Source organism: Alligator mississippiensis, chromosome 13 (genome assembly GCF_030867095.1).
Source record: "Alligator mississippiensis isolate rAllMis1 chromosome 13, rAllMis1, whole genome shotgun sequence".
Taxonomy (NCBI): domain Eukaryota; kingdom Metazoa; phylum Chordata; order Crocodylia; family Alligatoridae; genus Alligator; species Alligator mississippiensis.
The window spans coordinates 50852730-50872284 of NC_081836.1; the positions used below are offsets into that span (position 1 = coordinate 50852730).

Consider the following 19555-nt stretch of genomic DNA (forward strand, 5'->3'; position numbering starts at 1 on the left):
GTCAGATCCTGTAATCCAACAAAGAATTGTCAGCTTCAATTAAGTGATTCAAAAAAGGGATGGGGAACCCATTCATTATTTATCAAGAGGTCACAGGAAAAGTTCTGCTATAGGACCTTTTAGTCTCAGGGGATAAATCGGGTTTTGCAGCTTCTGCTGAAGGACTCTGTTGTCCTGATGGGATAGTTCAGAGTGACCCCGACTACAACCAAAGCTACTTCCAAGCTTCTAATAGCCAAAATGACAAAGGCTTGGGGCAATCTATTCTAAGGTCACTGAGACAAAGCATAGACAAGAGGCAACATAAATACAGGGGAATTGTCCCTTATCTTGCTCTCATTTGTTGCCTCAAAGGCTAAGATAGGCATTCCTGAATCTCAGCTTAGTAGACCAGAGTCTCCCTGCTCGTCCACTCTCATTGGGTGTCCATAGGTGCAAAGACATCTAGATAACCCATCTGTGGGCACACCCACCACAGATACCCTCATTTACACTCCAAAATCAGCTACCCAAATATCTGAGTGCCATGTTCATGCTCAGAAACAACTAGGTATACAAAACTGCACTGGCTGCAAAGTCAGATCGGACATGGTAGTGCCACTGTGACACAGGGGTTCTTTCCTTTCCTGGGGGATTTGGATAGAAGAAAAAAGGTCCTGCTAGCCATTCCTTCCCTCACTGAAGATTGCAAGATGTCCTCTTCCCAGTAGTGATAAGGGTAGTGTGGATGGAAAGGAGACTGATCAACTCCTGTTCTTGTAATATAGGGTGAACTTTAAGGGTTGCATGCCCCAGCCCTGAGTGCTGGTCAGAGCATACTCAAGGGCTGCTCTTCCCCATTTGGATACAAGCACCATTTTTACTCATCATACCCAGATGAAGCAATCCCTGCTTGCTCTCTTGCAGACAAGGAATACTAAAAACACCAAAATCCCAGAATCCCAAAGTATCTAGGAACTTGCACCCGATTCCCAGCTTGCCTCTGATCAAGAATCTAGTGCGACTGGAAGACCATGACTTCCTCTCACGGTTTAGTTTGACTAATACAATCACTTCCAGTCATCCTGAGATTGTGGATTTAATGAGATGCCATCAAGAATGGAAAAGCACTACATTTAAGAAGCATTTATCTCTGCATTTTCCTACCATAAGGAAGAGGCAACATCACCAAGACTTTTATGGTAGGGACTATTCAAGATGCCAACTCATAATCAGTGAATATTAGCTGATTATAGAAAGGGAACTTTCCTTTCTGCCCTATCCATTTTACTGTCTTGACATACTCCAATTTCAGCATTGGCAAGAAAACAGAACCTACATAATCCAAAAGCTCACAAATCAGCTTTGTCCCTTGCTCATCAGCATTCAACTCATGCTACTGTGTCCCAACAAAGAAGAAAAAGCTGGTTCTTCTTGGAAAACACAATTCCAGACATAAACTTGTATTGTAAAACTCATGGCACATTATGAACCGTCATCCACTTTCTGACCAGAAGCGTAATTTTGAAGAGTAGAGGTTTCAATGCAATCCTTTTGATTGAAAAGCAGCTTGTTACCTCTGTCTCTATAGTCGACTGCTGAAAGTGTACATGAAGCACCGAGGCCAAATCACACCATAAAGTCTTGGGCTTCCAATGAGATGAACTTCCATGCATCTGATTTGCAGAAGAGCTGCCATAAAGTGCTTGGACTAGGTTACCTTTTCACATGCTGAAATGCCTGGCTTTTCCAAGGGTTTTCCAACACAAGAAAAACAGAAAGACTCCCTGCATCAAAAAGCTACGTAAGCGCTTTCCAGTACAATGTGAAAGTCCTTAACCCCATGTCAGTTGTGATTGCCTTCAACAAGAAAATGAAAACTGGCCTGCTGAAACCAAACAGTGCTGCCGAGTTCCATAAAACTTTAATGTTAATGGTTCCAACAGCAGGTTCATTTGTGTAATGGGACTTTTAAACAGACATTTTATTTCTTTTTAATTTGAAGAGAATATACTGTTCAATCCCATGTGCCTGGATGGATTTTTAAAACTGAGATAAGCCACAAAGAATTGAGTCACAGAGCCTCCGTTTGTAACCTAATTAAAGTAGCGCTGAGATGCCAGTGAGTCAAAGTGCACCATGCTGATCACCTCCCTATGTAAGAAGACATTTGTTCATTCACCTACTTAAGGTCCCAGTGTTTCCATGTCTCTATTTCTTCTGCTGCTAGTAATATGCAGCAGATGTTTCTGATTTTGCCACAGCCTTGTCTATGGAGCATGAATTTCCGCAGTTGGAACATACAGCAGATGCAACAAAGCTAGCAGAGGGAATTCTGCAGGGCCATTCATTTCATCTGCTAAGACAGGGGAAACAAGAGGCACTGTCTTCATGTCTAGAGGGTTGCTGCATGCCTGCTTCAAGAGGACCAGAACAGGCTGAATTTTGTATACATATCATAACAGGTATGGAGGCAGAGCTCCCACCCAGGAACAGTACTAGGGAAGACTGATTCCCAATATTAATGTAGCTATTTCCCTTACGCTAAGAAAGCAGTACTTTGCCCCGAGAGCCAGAACTTCATTTTAGGTAAGGAGATCAAAAAAGGTGAGGAAAAGGGGGAGAAACACTTATCTATACCATATGACACGGGTTTTCTCCCCTTCTCATCAATCCAGATTCCTACATTAACAGTTCTCCAAAAGAGATGAAAAGTCACACTCAATAATTGAGGAAAGAGAAGGAGACAGAATCTGCACACAGGGGAAATATGACTTTATTTCATTTCTCCTTTTGGTTTTTCTTCCTAGGCACAAATTTCCAGCGCCTCAATCAGTACAGCATTTTGAGATGGGTACAGGGTAGATATCATCATCAGCATTTTTGGTTTTGGACCCAGTGCACCTGACTGAGGTGTCTTCTTTTCTGCTAAGGGGAAACGGTCTCACAATATTCCTACCATAGGCATATAGGCTGCTGACAGGTGTGGGGGAAACCTCCCCCCCCAAAAAGCAGTGCTTTACCGGATGTGAAGCATCGTGTTAGTTTGGCCCAGCTCACCAGCTGCTGTATAGATTGGGTGCTTCAGTGGGGCTTTTAGGCACTTTTATCTAATAGATGATTGAATCAGTTATTAGGTAAAAGCAACAGAAAGCTCCGCTGAGGCACGTGATCTATACAGATGTTGGTCAAGCTGGGTCAAACAAATGCGATGCCTCTTCTGGGCATGAGTGCTCTCAGTGTGGGGGCACACCAAGCTGAAAGTAAAGTGCTTTTTGTTTGTTTTCACATCTGTAAGCAGCCTCAAAGTCTAACCATGCATTTAAGGACTAACAGAATTTCTGCTATAAGCTCATCAGTTGGAAAGGACTGAGCACGAACACCTGGGTGGGTCAGTCAGTCATATGGGGCTCCTGTAGACATGCAGGGAGACTGCGCTGGCAGCTTCCCGCGTCGCGTGCATCAGCGATGCCACACATCCCCCATGCTGAAAAAATAGCAACGGGGCGCTATGAAATAAAACACGTTCGATGAGCTTTAGTTCAAAGCACCCCACTGCCATTTTTCAACATGGGGACACATGGCAGAGCTGAAACCCGTGATGCGCGGGTGCTTTTTATTAGCGCTGCTTGCTAATTAAAGCGCCCAGCACCACATCCCAAGCCACGTGTAAAAATGCCCAAGATGACTATGAGCCATCAGTGCCATGTAGCTTCAGGAAAAACAAATGCAGTCCTAGGAAGCATCGAGCAAAATATTTCTAGGAAAGGCGGTGCCTCCAGAATACCACGCATCATTTTGCTGACCCATGTTCAATAAAATTCAATTCAAACTGGACCAGGTTCAGAGAACGGCTAATGAGAATGCTCAGGGGAATGGACTGCCTCTCGTACAAGCAGAGAATTTGGGTTGCTGAACCGAGCAAGACAAAGATTGAGAAGCAATAGGATTGTTCTCTATAACTATATCATGAATTAAACATCACAAAGGGAGAGAATATATTTAAGCTAAAGAACACTGTTGGCACAAAAAAACAAATAGCTACATACCAGGCATGAATAAATTTAGGCTGGAAATTAGAAGAAGTTTTATAACCGCATAAGCACCGAGTGTGTGAAACAGTCTTCTGGCAGGAATGGTGGGGCAAACAACCCCAAGTAGCTCTACGATAGAGCTTGAAAAGTTTATGAACAAGGTTGTCTGTGCTAGCAGGGACCTGGACTTTATGATCCAGGAGATTCCTTCCCATCCTTTCTTTCATTTTTTTCAATTTTTTTCTGCTCTTTATAAACAGCTTCATGCTTCCAATCTAATTTTGGCACTGGATATTTTACTAAAACTGACTTACTAAACGATTGTGATGATCACACTGTTGCTAAAATAAATACCCGGCTAGTCATCAGTCTGTGCTAGACTTGTATGAGATGCTAGGATCAAATGTGTCAAATGCTATAGAGCTGTCATCCAAAACAATTTGGAAACTAAAGCCTTGTCATTCTGGATGGAGAATTTACCTGCCCATTCCCTTTTCTGTAGCCTCCGCCTGAAGCAGAACAATGCCCTGTTCTTTTTAAAGCCTTTCCCTAACCTAGGTGATCTACAAGGTCATGAACTGTGTCAGTTTACCTATACCTACAACAAATCAGCGCTCTAATTCCTATAGATTTAAGTGTCATCCGTTTGTAGATAATCTGGAGGATTACATTTCTCTGCAAGTCTCTACTTTAATCATTCCTGTTGTCTTGGTGATATTCTACACTGTATGTTTGATCACCTTTCACTGCTAAGGAGGGATAAGACGGATGTTTTATATCTTAGCACGACTGCCCAGCTCCCCACCTGAGGTCTTTCTATTTTGAGGTGTACTCTTCCTAACACCCACAGACTGAATCCTAGTGAGTGCTGGGTATCAAATCCAAGCTAAAGCTTGCAGATTCCACTTACAAAAAAATGTTTCTAAACAACGTGGGTTTTTACTGCCCGACTCTGAAACCTGCTGCTGCTTATAAAGTAAATGAGGATAAATAAATAAGGGGAAGGTGAAAGGGAGAGAAGACACCATTCCACTGTTATAATTACACTGCACAATGCTACTGGTGATTCCTCTTAAATCAGAAAATACATCTGAGGCATGCATTTCCCACTAAACTTTGCACATTAAGGATCCTTCTCAACTCCACTTCTACAGTGGGCTTTGTGCAGCTTTCCAGTTTACATCTAGTAAAGAATCACAGCTCTCTCTCCATGTTTACTGCTACTGCTCCTTCTGTATCCCTTCCTAAGCCCGGTTGAGTCTCCTTCCAGCTAGAAATGCGGCTCAAAATTCGGCCATTTGAAGGCATTTCCCTCCGCCTTCATCATACTCATCATATCACTTGATTCTGTGGCTGTTCCACACCTGCCCTTTGCATTCCCCATTTCCACGTGTTCTTTCTGTCCCTCTCCTGTTTCTTAGTTTCTTCTGTTAGGTCCTGAAATTCTTCTTATTTTGTTAGAGCTACTTCTTAAAGAAACTTCTTTGCCTTCCCACCTTGCTAAGCAACATTTCAGACTAGTCCCCTTAAATCTTTCAGCAGGTTAAACATATTTCTTTCCAATGAGCAGGCTGAAGATTTGGGATTTAATATGAACTCCTTTGAAAGAAATGCCAGAGATGCCCAGAAGACTTCAATACAATGAAAATTCAGACACCTGTTCAGTGCCCAAACACCAACACTGCTTCCCTCCAAGATTAAGTGGTGGCTAAAGTCTTCACAGAAATGTCTAGTACTATAAAACAGAACTGAAAGGAAGTTGAAGATCAAGGACCCTGGACCACTATTTGTATAGCAAGCATGAGCCAGAGAATTCCCTCCTGGAGATAAGAGATACAAAGAAAGGAAAATAAAATTATGGAAAGGAATTAAAAACAACCCTCTGCAGATGACACTTTGCTGGGTTTCTCAGCAAGGGCAAATGGCAATAGAACCAGGCCACTGACTCTTAACCCACTATGCCAAAGAAGTATTAAACTAAAGCACCATGTGCCCAAAGATCCTGGGACCCAAAGGCGAGGGATCTACCAGTGCTGGCAAATACTATGGACAACCTCCAGACAGAACTGCAAGCTCTGGGGAAAGGATCAGACTCCAGATCAATTTAAAAAAAACCCAATCCAACAACTCTTGTGTTCACACAATTGCTTAAAAAAAAAAAAAAAAAAAGTGGGCAAACAAGCTTAACTTAACAAAGCAAAACCTTTGTTCAACAAGAACAAACAAAGCAGACAACCTTTTTATTGCAAAACCAGAAGCAGTTGGTGACCCAGCTTCAGGCCGTGTCCTGCCAGATTGACTGGAGACTCTCTCCTGTACTGTATGGTACAAAACTCCATCAGGAAGTCGGTCAGACATGGCATGCTCCCAACGGGAATACTTACAAAAACTAAATGAGGAAAAATAAACAACTGAAGGGTGAGAGACAAAATCAAAGATCCATTGTTATAATTACACAGCACGAGGACAGAGGTAATTTCTCTTAAATCAGAAAATAAATTTTAGGTTCAAGTTCCCTGAAGGATATAAAATATTAGAGGATTTTTTATGGTTGTAATCACAAACTCATTTCTCCAGCCACTACTGGCCGTGTCTAATTAGGGTGAAGTATGTTAATGATACAGCAGCACAGCCCAGAGACGTCTTCAGTTGCGATATTAATTGCATTTAGGGAAAGAAGCATGAATTGTGCTTATACAAGCTAATTAGTATGGGTTTGCTAATTAATACTGGAAAGTCAAACTGCCTTTGTCTTGTCAACTGCAATTAGCTGAAGATATTTAAATTTCTTTCTTTCCAGTAGTAAACTGACTTTTAGCAGGGAAATAATTGAATCGTGGGCTGGAATACGCTATTCCAGTTAGCAGAGGGGGTTTATTATGCCTTTGATGCAGCAAGTTACAGACCGAAGCCACTGCACTGCCACCCAGCTGCACGTGCCAACACTTCTGGGGTTTTCTATGCAGACACGACTCCCTGAAACAGTGTGCTGCTCTCTGTAGTCCAAGCCACCATTCCAACAGACTGCTGCTACATGGGCTTGCACCGAAATGATCAGGATGTAACGAATGAGTTATTTACCATGGCACCTCCGGTGCTCCCAATAGCATAACTGCAGAAGCCCCATCAAATGTGCTGCTAAGATAAAGCCAGCAAGAGCCTGGACTGCTGAGCACATCACTTCCTCTCCACCACTTTGGGGAGGGTGAGAGAACCATTAGCACTCTTTGCAGTGGCTGTAGATACGTCTCTTGAGCAGAGGCTTATCCCGAGGAGCAGCCTGAAGACCCACTGACCTGCGTGATAGCACCTGACAGGTGTTTCTTCCATTTCACTTAGAGCTAGATGCTTGTCCACAGGCTTGCCGCTGAAAAGCAATATCCGTGCCTGTCAGAACACAGGGCAAGAAGTGGCCTTTCTGCACCTCCCCAGCCATGGAAGCTTAGCCTCAAATAATGAGGAGCGGATCACAGGCGAGCGAGTGGAGGGGGACAAGAACGAAGGTGAGATGCAAGGAACCCAAATCAGGAAAATAATTGTTGAAGTGTCAACCTAAAAACGAGTCTGAAAATAAGGCCATGCAGGTGACACACTAAGCTGGAGAAACAAGCCAGGAAAAGTCTTGTGTCGACTAGTAAGGAGAAGGTTGGGGCAGGGGCTCCAGGCAATCTGCCAAGGGAGACGTTACTCTGTCACCTGCCAAGCGGTAAGAGAGGAGGAGTGACGAATTCTTCTCCAGGAGGAATGTTTTATTTGTGGAAAGAGGGAAAACCTCTGCAAAGCCAATAGCCATTGCTAATGAGAAAGCGTTACATTAAGTCAGCCCCTCCCAAGGAGGATATGAGGATGAGGGAGGGAGAAAAAACTATCCATTAAGCAATTTCCTTAAGTTTGTTGAACAACCAGACTAGATAAAGTTTAGCGATCTGCTGCCTCCTTTCTAAATTACTACCAACCTAGAGTCCAGCAGTCCAGACGGGGCCTGCAAAGAAGAAAGCGAGGCATGCAGCACCCTGGGGAATTCCCTATCCATAGTGAACCGAAACCTCATTCACGTAACCCAAGGGAAAGCTTCTGACATTCTGGTGAAGCAGAGATCAGAATCTTGAAGATGTAACAGCTTTTTGTTCAGGTATATCCAAATCTCAGCGCTCAAAATTAAAAACCATGACAAGAAAGCATGTAATAAGATGGCACGTGGGATTAATACCATCTTCTCTGGAGATCTCGGTTCAGATCTGGCCTATGTTACTAGAGAAAGTGCCTAAGCTTTCAAACGTATCTGTCCACATCACAGAAGAACCAGACAGTTTAACAACACTGACAGTCTCCTATTATAAAAAAGCTCAATGTTAGAACAGCAAAGAGCAACACAGCCAAGCTGAGAAACATTGACAGATGTGAGGCAACCCATTACCAGAATAGCAGGAGCACTGAAGGGGGGATTTATGTACATTAGCAGAGTGGTGAGAAAATCCAGGATACTACCAAGACATAATGTACATTATGACTTGGGGTTTAGACCAGAGGCTTGTTCCGCACCTGCTCCAAATTGGCAGTGCCAGTTGCCATTCATTTTTCATGACTGCTAAAATTCACCCAGTTTAATATCATGCAGTATCAGACACTGACTTGTTTCTGTTCTGCACTATTCAGATTTGCTTATGGGAAAAAAAAAATCTGCAGATGAAGCCCTTGCGACTTACTCATTTGCATACCACAAGGAGGTGAATGGTTAAATGCTAATGTTTAATTCATTCCTGCATATGAAGGAGCTTATACAGTAAAGTAACCGCACCATGTCACCCCTCCCACCTCCTTGTTTTGCGGCCTGTGTGTTTTTCTGGTTCCTCTGGGGATTACAGTTGATAGAAGAGACAAACACAGCTGAAAAATTAACAGAAATAATAAAATTTTCTTTGCAGACTATTGTCTCATCTCACCTACGGTCCCTTGTCACATCTCAGACTCAATAAACAGCTGCCTGAGGAAGGGACCTAATTCATTATGAAATAATTTTGCTTCCTTTCTAGAACTGTTAACAAACAGAAGGCAAACTGCCAGGAAGAGTCAGAAGTACCATTAACCCTCAGCAGAGTAAAGAGTGCATGTCAAGTAGGTGTTGAAACTCCTAAAGGTACCAGACCTGCAACAGTTTTTAATGGGGCACAGACACCTGCTGGCTTCCTTGCTCTCTCTCGCTCCCCTCCTTACAGTACTCATATGCTGTTCACATCTGGAATTTGGGAATGATGAATATTATTTAAAGGCATTAAAATTGTATGTGCCACTCTTCTACTGCAGTACAAAACAAGGAATAAAAGGAAGATCACACTTACCATATCTGCTCTTTGCTTCTGGTTTCCCACTTCTTCCACAACTTGAGACAGCTGAGCCTTCAAGACAAAAAAGAGAAAATAAGTCAGAAAGCTTATTTAAGCCGCTGTGATCTCTGTTCAGTGATACTGCTAGTTATTAGTTTGCCACCTTTTGGTCTCCAGCACTTCAGTCCTGGAAAATGTGGACTCAGTTAAGTAACACCTAAACACCTAAAACACTGCAGAGCCAGGATGATTGCTTCTGCCCAGATGATATATTAAGTTTAAAGCTTTCATTCTCTGTTGCCTTTTGTATTTGATTGAAAAGAGACTTATGCATCTTTCTTCCTCTCCTTGCCTTCCCCCAGTGCTGGCAAAGGATGCTGGATTCATAGGCTTGAAGACAAAAGTTGCTAGTTATAGATAAAATGTGTACAGTACTGATCTCAACTGAACTTGGGCTACTCCACCATCTTGGTGATGTGTCTGCACCCCAAAAGGATTACTGTTTGGGATACGGATGGGCCAGTTTCCAGGACCATTTTGGCCTTGACCTCTCTAATAACTCTTCCAAAAAAGCTATAATTGTCAAGCGAACACTACTGTAATGAATAAAGGCTAAACCCAAATGACAGTTCCACTATAAATGTGAGTTCCTGCCCCAAAGAACTGCCATCCAAATACACAGGAGGGGAGAAGCAACTTATTCAAGGTTATTACATAAGCTAAAGGCAGTGCTGAGAACAGAAGCTCTCTCTTCCAAGTCCCAAGGCAGTATCCCAACCACTAAACAAATGCTACCTCCTCTTGTGGTAGCAGGTACTGAAGATCCTTACAAATATTTTGGAGCCTCTAGAAGAGAGGTCCCAAAGCTCCTCACTTCCTGCAGCCTAACTGGAGACTAAACAGTCTGTCCAAAAACTCCTAAAGGAGGATGGGGAGATGGATGGAGCAAATACCTTCCTGGAGTAACAGTGGAAGGAGAAAGGAAATGGCTTTGCTTTCCATAAGGAGAAAGTATCACGTTGTAATATGTGGACGTCTGGTGAATGCTCCCTGCAAACAACCTCCAGCAAAACCCTAGCCAGAACCGGGATGAAGGAAATGGGCTCCCTTAGGTGAAAGCCAGAAAAACCTTCTCTCTGAGTGACAGCCTCTGAATAAAAGACAGAGGCGAGTCCCATCCCAGAGAAGGAGCCTTTAAAGGGCCTTGTGATCCTTGGTGGCTTACGGGCTCTGATTCACAAAAGTGGCATACAATGCTCCGATGCCACTTTTGACCTCTTCTCTTTCATGGCACCGTGCTAGTCTCCAATCAGCCATTCTGTGATCAGCTCCAAGAATAATCGCGGTGGATGACACAAAAACATGTTGAAACAGCCAAAGCACACGCAACGAGACCTAAAAATCTTTCCTTTCAGAAAGAGATTTATTACGACCCTTTGGAGTCCCTCTAACAACATTGCTACCATATGAAACGGGCCTTTTTGAGAGCTGCATCCCAAGCAGAAGCAAACAGCAAGCCGCTCGCTACAATGAAATGAAAAACATTAAGTTTCCAAAGCTAATTGCGCTGAAATACAAGCAAACAAAAAAATTACAGTCTCAGAGTTCAGCATAAAACGAGCAGTTCAATTCCCCAAACAAACAAACACGACAATTAGGTGCAGTCCACGACCGGCTCAGCCTTTGAGCTCAGTGGAAGCTTCAAGAAAGTTATGGGCTCTGGCTGTGCAGGGCCTGTTAATGATGTCACATTATTAAAGAAAAAGGCACTCAAACAAGATGAATGTAGTTTTAACATAAACCTGGGACCTGGTGTGGGGAAATGAAACACACTCATTAAACACTGCAGGAGATGCCAGTCCTGTGCAGACACAGAGCGCGCACACAAGCGAGCGAGAGGCAAGAATGAAATTACCACAAGGTCTGATGCGGACACATCGGGAGACTGTAAATTCAGAGGCACCTGGGAGTGATTTTTTTTCACAAATATTTAATCAGGTGGAATTATACCCCAGCAGGACAGAGCAGGAAAAGAGCCACGTGGAGAAGAATTAGAAAGACTTCTTGGAAACTGCATTTACAAAGTCATTTTTTCCGAGGCTGGAATAGCCTTTGCAAAACACCCTAGGATGGAACGAATACACTGGACAGAAAACAAATCAATTTTCCAACATCTTTATTGGACCCATCTCTGCATGAAGAAGGTTTTAACCTTTGGATAAGGACTACTGGACCATTCTGAGCCAAAAGCAAGCAGCAATTATGGGTTACATATTAGTCCACGCCACAGTTATACCCAGTTGTAAGAGTATGAGAATCTCTTTAACCAAGGAGAACTCAAACAAACCCAGAACTAAGGCTAAGTACCGACAGTCAAAAAGCCCAAGACTGAATTGACTCAATCTTCGCAGGTTAGTCTAAGCTGTGTAGATTGGACCAATAAGCAAGTGAACAGACATTCACTTTTGATTCCAGAAATGCAGCCGCATGCCTGCAGTGGCCCAGGCCAGAAGCTGGAGGGTGCTAGAGCACTCCTCCTTGCTGGGCTGGAGCAGACAGCTTGGGCCAAGGCTAGCCCACTCTCCCTACAAGGGGGGGGGTGCAGGGAGGATGCAAAGCATCCTGGGATGCTGGGGGACTGAGTTAACTTGAATCTGGAGGGGATCTGGGACAGAAGGTCAATAACTGATTTAGGTTAAGGCGGTTCAAGTCCCATACTACATCCATCCAGCTTTATCTTAAACCAGTTTCCATCATTTTGAAAGTAATTTATGCGCGCTGAACTTCTGTTGTATTTCAGATTTGAACCAGTTTCCAATCACTTATATCGATTTGTGCGTAATTTCTGTCCCTAGCCTAAAAGACACTAGAAGCAATCCGTGAACAGAGTGAAACACAGAGGAGTGCGGGCACTTCACCAACATTAATGTGAAAGAAATAGGGCTTTGATCTTGAAAGCACCCGACCCAACAAATTCTAAAGCCGTATCTTTACCCCGTACCTGTAGGTGCGCATTAAGAAAGTCAATTGTGTTTACCGCAAACCTCGTCATTCACTTTAATGTTTTATTTCATAAAATATTTTTTCACCAAGATAATGAATTTGTCTATAACTTAATGTAGCATTTGGAGGTTGAGGACCAGGGGTGACAGCTGCTCAGCATATTGGTTTGGCCTTTGTACCTCTCCCCTGCCACAACAGGTAAGGATTCCTTTTCCTATTCCCTTCCACAGTTTTAAACTTGACGCACAACACGCTAATACTGTATCGAGGCGATTATTTGTTCCAGCTGCCAAAAATTAACATTTATACAGCTTTGAAAACTGAAAGGAAAAGGCTGGGGGAGAGACGGGCCTGAATAGAAGAACAAACTTCCCTACTCTACTGACAAGAAATCATGATATAAGAAGTTCTCCTAGTTGCTTCTTATATCTTCTCATTTCTCTCTCTCAAGCATTTCAAAATAAGGGCTTCCGGAGAAAAAAAAAATGGAGTTCAACCCTGGGGGGTCTGAGTTTTCCAAAGCATCCATCTCTAAATTATAATATGATTTTTTTAGCATAAGTTTCTATAATGAGCATAAAGCACAGGTGAAAAGTTCTGTACTGAGAAGGCAAAAGAGTCTGTTTGGAGAACAGATGTGGAAGGGATAACATTCAGTTAAGCTTTTTCTCTTAGCCCCACCTGCATGGATGCTTTAATCCTGACCCGGTAAAACCATGATATTAAGCAACAAACAATTAGATTAGATTCGACACCTCACGTTCCAGTTCCTCAGCTCTTGGAAATATTAAGCAGGAGAATGTATGCAACTCCATCGCTGCCTCTCATAGCTAAACCATGTCAAATGAAATCCATTTACTTGAAGGCTCAATCTCCTGTTTTAGCAATATACACTATATATACACCATCAAGATAATGTATCTATTTGAGGAAGTGACTAACTGGATGCTACTCGAATGTTTATTAAGATCTGGCGTTAAACAACAGATCTTTGTGTTTAGGAAATGAAGACAACAAAATATGTTCGTGATTCGTATAGATGCTAAATTGGAGGAGGGCTGGAAAGACCTTTAGGGAAGAGAAACACAACATAAATGGATTAAGAGAAATTAGACATATGGACAAAAAATAACATTAGATTTAACACAAAAAATAAGCAAATATAGCTTGGGAAAAATTATTCAAAACACGTATATACATAGGAGGAACAAATCTATCAAGCTGCTAAACCTACAGGCAACAGTGGACTGCAAGTCAGAGATGAATTTGCAACATGTTATGGCAGGCCAGTGTTACATGGGATTGTGAACACAGGGGTACTAATCACAAAGCAGATTGCTTTATTGGATTTATTTCTGAGCATCTAATTGCCAAAGACTAAGACAGATCAACTAGATGATTGGGTTGCTGAAGGAAACTATTACAAAGAAAGATTGTCAAGAACAGTTAAATATGTATCATCTGCCTAAAACTAATAAAAAAAAAAGCAAGAGGAACACAATTTATTCTTAGCTGTCTTTTAATGAAATCAGGCTGGTGGAAATAAGGGAATGCTAGGACAATGTAACCAGCCAGCCTCCCACGGGACAAGAGCAAGAGATCTGCAGAGCACAGTTTTTGCGAACCCATGTAAGATACAGAACCGACATACCGGAAAAACATTATTCCCAGTTCTCTCTCTGCCTTTTGTACCACTGGCTACTCAAGTACTGGATAAACCACATAATCCATGGTCCCCTGTGAATGATGCTGCCAGGCTGTGAAGCAGTTGATCTGTATGCTTTATCACAATCAGTCTGCAAACATTAGCCCTACCCCAGCCCTTTGATTAGCCTAAATCAAATATTGAACCTAGCTCAGCTGTTAGAGGACAGCTGCTTACAAAGTGATTCACTGCCATATTCCTACTAGGCCACGAGAAAATACAAACTAATCATCGTCAGCATGACAGACACACACATTTTTAATTATGAAGAAGAAATTAGGCTCTGAACTTCCCCAACATCTCACTTAATCAGAGTGCTTCAGAAATGCTGCCAACCACCAAAATGACTTAAGGAAACAGCTGCAGAGATCCAGAATGGCACAGAGCAGCCGGCTGCACCCCCAGATTAAAATGCCTCCTCAGAAGTCATACAAGGAAATGTTATCGTGTCGTTCCCCATAGCTCATCCTTTAGGTGCATCAATGGTCATTCTCGCTCCCTGGCACCCAAGACCAGTTAATGCCAGATAGGCTCAAGCCACTTAAGGTTCTTTGCAGGTTTACCAATCTCCACCTTACCAGTCTCCCAAAACCTCACTGGCTCCACAAGCAGCTCCATTCAGGACGGGGGAATAAGACACATAGCAGAAGCTGGAGCAAGGTATGCCGGTGGCACCTCAGAACAGTGTTCTCCCATGCAGACCACTAGTCCGCAGGTAAGGGCCTATTCCATCCATTCACGTTATTACTCCGTTATCTGCAGAATCTCTCTCAGTAGCAAAGACATACCTGTTTCAGACAACAAGGTGCTACCTTTCAGCTTCTGGGAAATTCTTGTTACCTAATGCACACGTTAAATTCCTGAAGACCAGAGCTCAATTTGAAAAGCAAACATGCATAGGATTAAAGAACTGGACAGGCAAATGAATTTGGTGTCCAGTGTGCCTGCAGAAAATACAGCACAGTCAGGTGAGGCTATGCACAGGTATCATCCTTGCACTGGGATCAGCTGTGCCAGGATAATCCCCTTCACTGAGCGACACAGATGCCATCCGCTGTCCTGAGTCGAGGCATGCAAGTGTGATGTGTGCCCAGGGAACCCCGTCTGAGGATTCCTGAGGCTCCTGGGGAATTCCCACAGGGTGTAGGATCTGGCCCCTGAAGCCCTGGGGCAGTTGGAGACCATGGACAGCTCCGGGCTGCCTGCACCCTCCTGCCATAAAGCATACACCTGCCACAAAAAAGTGGCACAAGCGTTTACCACCTACTGTCACAACCACAACTTTGGGCATTTGTGGCGCAACAAGTGGCATGGATGTCCGTTGGCTTGGGCTTTGTGCCACCATAAAAATGTTAATGGCGTCACAAAGGCAATGTCTGTTTCCAGCCTAAGAGAATCAGTGAAGCAAGTTAGATCAGAAAAAACTCCAGCTTAAAAATTTTACAAATTATTTTAACACACCTTCAAAAAAATCATCCGTCAATTTAAAACGTTTAGCCAATGGAACAGCACTGGCTAACCTATTCCATGTTCTCATTTTCCTTGGAGAAGTGAGGCAGCAGAAGAGAGAGAAACTGTACGCTGACCCTACTCAGGATATGCTATCCCATCACTAAAGCTGTAATACAAATGATATTGGAAAAATGGGAGACAATTCAGATACCAGTGAGACATTTCTAAATTATTCACTTTATTTTGCTGTGCTTTCTGAGTTAATGGCTCGTCTCATCCACTTTCCAAAACCCAGTGGTTGTAGCTACATCAGCTATATTTCAAACCTTCAAGAGTAAATACAAACACAGGGAAAAATACCAGACGTACAGGAATAAATCAAAGAGGTCAAGACCATTGCTCTCCTTGTATCTGTTGCTGTATCTGTCAAACAGCCATTAATATCAGCCCTGAAATCAGAAAGCTGTGGTCAGCAAGGGCTGTGGAGCTCTGAGAATTAATGAATCAAGTCCCAAACAATCTGTTCATTACGAGGCAGGTGGTTAAACTGGCCACATCAACACCCTCAACCTCTCCTCTGGAGGCTGAATGTGAGCCAACTGCCCTATGTGATAGACAAGCTGTTCAAGCAGGAGAGTCACTTGTAGGGAAAATTAAGCTAGTCAACTTCTAATGAGCAGTCTCTCGCAACAAAACCCGCTGTCCTGTGAGCAATTAGCAAAGCTAAGGGTTCCCTTTGTGAACCTACAGTAATTTACTCCTCGGTGTCGCACATTCAGTAGCGTGTAGATAGACCACAGCAGTATCAGCGGCCAAAGAGACATGCAATTAAAACTCACTACAAAGAGCAAGGGAAACACTAAATTATGTGTACAACATGCAGGGAGTAAATCAAACCCTGCCTTCAGTTGGAAGCATGGCATTTCTAAGTTTGAGGTTTTCATTCAGAAACACAAAGAAACCTGATACAGTCGTGCTGATCTAAATGTTGATATTTTCTGATGAATGCAAATATGCCGAAAAACCCATTGTAATGAATAAAAGGAAGAGCCAGATCAGTATGTCATCAGAGTGATATACATATGCATATTCATGGTTATGTTAACTTGCAGACTCATAAATTGAGACTGCAGGACCCCAAGGAGTAAAGGCCACCTCTTAAGTGCCTGGGGGTTTCAAAGACACGAGCAGTCCTTTGCAGTGCCTAGGCAGGCAGCACATACTCAAAAAGAAAGAGGCATAGTCAGGAGGAACAATGATTTGGGGTCCTTTTTACACAGCCTCTGCTGAGGGGTTTCCTAGGGTACCCCAATGATAACTCAGAGGTGTCTCCCTGGGAAAAGGACTAGTGGGCCCAGCTGCCTCCTGAATTAGCAAGCATGGGAGTGCTGTGGGAGGAAGGAGGGGAGCCATTCTGGCATAGCTGCAAAAGGTAATATTTCTTGCAATGTAACCAAGGTAAGATGAGCTGTTGCATTTGAAGTAGTCAGTTGTGGTGACTGGCCCATTTAATTAGGAAAGCTGCTCCTATACAAAGTCTTAGTCAAGCTCCTGAGTCTAATCAACTTCTAGAAGACATTTTCTTTTTTAAGGAAAAACCAAATACACAACGGAACAGTTACAGACCACAACGTCTGTTATTCTGAATGTACAAACAGCGATCTGGGCAACCCCAGTCAGATTCAGTACTTGTGTTCTGATCTCCCTCTGCAGTTGCCCCAAATCCCATGTATAGCTTTCAAGTCGCTCATATTTCCATGTCACGTGCACAAAAAAGATGTACGGCTAGAGCCTTTGCTCAGGATATGTCCTTTCTAAGTGCAAAGCTGCTGTAGGTTGTCCTCTTTAACTTGTGACACTGAGCAACCCCTTGACTTGGAGGAACAGTGCAGAGGAGTGTTGTGATGCCCCACTTCTCCCGCTGTCCCCCAGGCGATGCTGGGTGCTGTGCATCAAGGATCTGGTTCAAATACCAGCAACAGGGCTGGGTAACAGAGCACCTCTAGGCACTCCACCGATTCCGAGGGCGCCACAATAACGAAAGTCCGTTCAACTGTCCGGTAACGTGTTGAGAGTCTAATGGTGTAAATCTCTTCACTACGGTCACGTTTTAAGTACAGTGTTTGAAGAATCATCAGGAGATTGTACGTGAAGAGACGGTGAAACTCATGGGTGCCCTCATACATGCAGAATTTTTATAAGATTCTCTTGTGTTAGAGGAAACAGGAGGAAAACTTTGATTTCAACAAAGCTGTGAACAGCTCATCCATGTGGGTGGTAGGGATTGTGACAGAAGTAACTCAGCCAGTCACAGCTAGGCTTCAGTTTATTTGCATACTGCAAGCCGATGTATTAAAATATTGTGAAAGCTGAAATGAGGAGAGATTTTCACTAGTATATCATGCCAATCTGACATCGCAGACATGAGGAACGGCTTTCAAGAGCTAAAATATCACTTTGCCTCTTTGGTCCTTTAAAGGTACAAACCCCAGTGTATAGCCAGGTATCCTTCATTTTCTCTCTTCAACCCTTTAGCCCAGCACCATTGCCAATTAGCAGAGATCTGGTGTTCTTTAAACGAGACCAAAGTGCACTGCATATGTACAGTAGGTTTAACACTCATTGCCAATATTATAAGTTATTTTAGAGGCTTTAGTGTCTGGTATTCTTGTACAAGGAAACATTATTGGAGGTACTGCCAGTGAAAGAGCTTGCTATCAGAGACTGTCGAAAGATTTCCATACTGCTTTAAAGATTCAAAACTTTACTTTTACTGCTCTCAGGAAAGTTCTTCTGGTTATTAAACCAAGCATACATATACTACACTAGTGGGAAATAACATCTACAAATAAATATTGTTATAGCCCCTAAAGCGTCAAGCACAAAAGCGTACCCAATGTACTCTAACAATGGCTGGGTGTGGAGAGAAAATCAGTCTCCCTGTAACAATCATACACGGATGGGGAAAAAAATTCCCCACTGCCTATCAAATGCATTTCACAAGTTTATCCACAGCTGCTATAAAGGCAAAACTCACTCTGAGTTATAGCATCGTCGTAACTGGCACAACAAGGGCCATGTTCCTACTGTCATGATTCACTACATGTGGAAAGTTTGTATAAAGGAGCAAAAGCAGGTTTCTCAGGCAACTGCCTCTGGGTGTTTTAATGTAATTTGGCTTCACAGCCCACCCCCAATACTCTGAGAAGTAACATCAACCCAAGGAAAGTCACATCCATGGAAGAGATCAGTCCCAACCATTGCAAAAGGACCACTAATCCCAAGACACTCTGTCGCAACCTAATGACCCAAGGGTTGAAGACGACTGCTTTGCACAGACTAGTAAAGTGTGTTTTCCTCCAGATAAGAGCTGCTAGTTATTGGAGAAATAGCTGCCTGTTGGACTTGATGTGTTGTGGGAGAATGCCGCCCCCAAGTGAGAGACGCAAAGGCAGCTTGTAAACTCAGGGGGTGTGAGACGGGAGTAAAGCAGAGGCATTTGGGTGTTAAACACACAAAATATGACACTTGAAATTGGGAAATCACAAGGGCCAGTTATAATCATTGTAAGCACAGAGAAAATATCTGTAAGATACAGACTCCTGTGGAAGTCACTATCAAGATTTACTAGACAGACAGATAACAGCCAAATCTTTCCCCTGCTCTCAAGGACAGACCAATCTCGGTCTTATTCTGTTTTGTTTTAAGTGACAAATTCACTTGGTGACAATGTCAAGAATTTCAGGTTGCAAGTTTACTACAATTAACTCATCTGGAGGTCTCAGCACCACTGCTGTGAGCAGAGGATCATCTACAATCAGTAGGAACCAATTAAAAAACCCAAGTGCTCATATCATAAAGTGGAACGTGATGGCTTCAAAACAGAAGTGCCCAAAGTTCTTTTAACTACCTAGGAAAGGGCTTACCCTGGTCTGAAATAACTTCCCTGGCTCTGTCACTGAGTTGAGATCCAGCTTTTATTCCCAGCACTGTCAAAATGATGGGTATGGGGCCTGGGGCAAATGACTAAGCTTCTCTAAAACTTGGTTTCCCCATCA

General features: G+C 43.0%; 1 protein-coding gene across 4 annotated transcripts in view; it reads right to left on the reverse strand.

Moving 5' to 3' along the window:
* The window catches only part of MAD1L1 (mitotic arrest deficient 1 like 1), a 488928-nt gene that overhangs the window by 219954 nt on the left and 249419 nt on the right, over positions 1–19555 (reverse strand). For all 4 annotated transcript variants that reach the window (XM_059716930.1, XM_014610725.3, XM_019494775.2 and 1 more), the window contains one exon: positions 9353–9409. In XM_059716930.1, coding sequence (XP_059572913.1) covers positions 9353–9409 — 57 coding nt within the window. The remainder of the gene's footprint in view (positions 1–9352; positions 9410–19555) is intronic.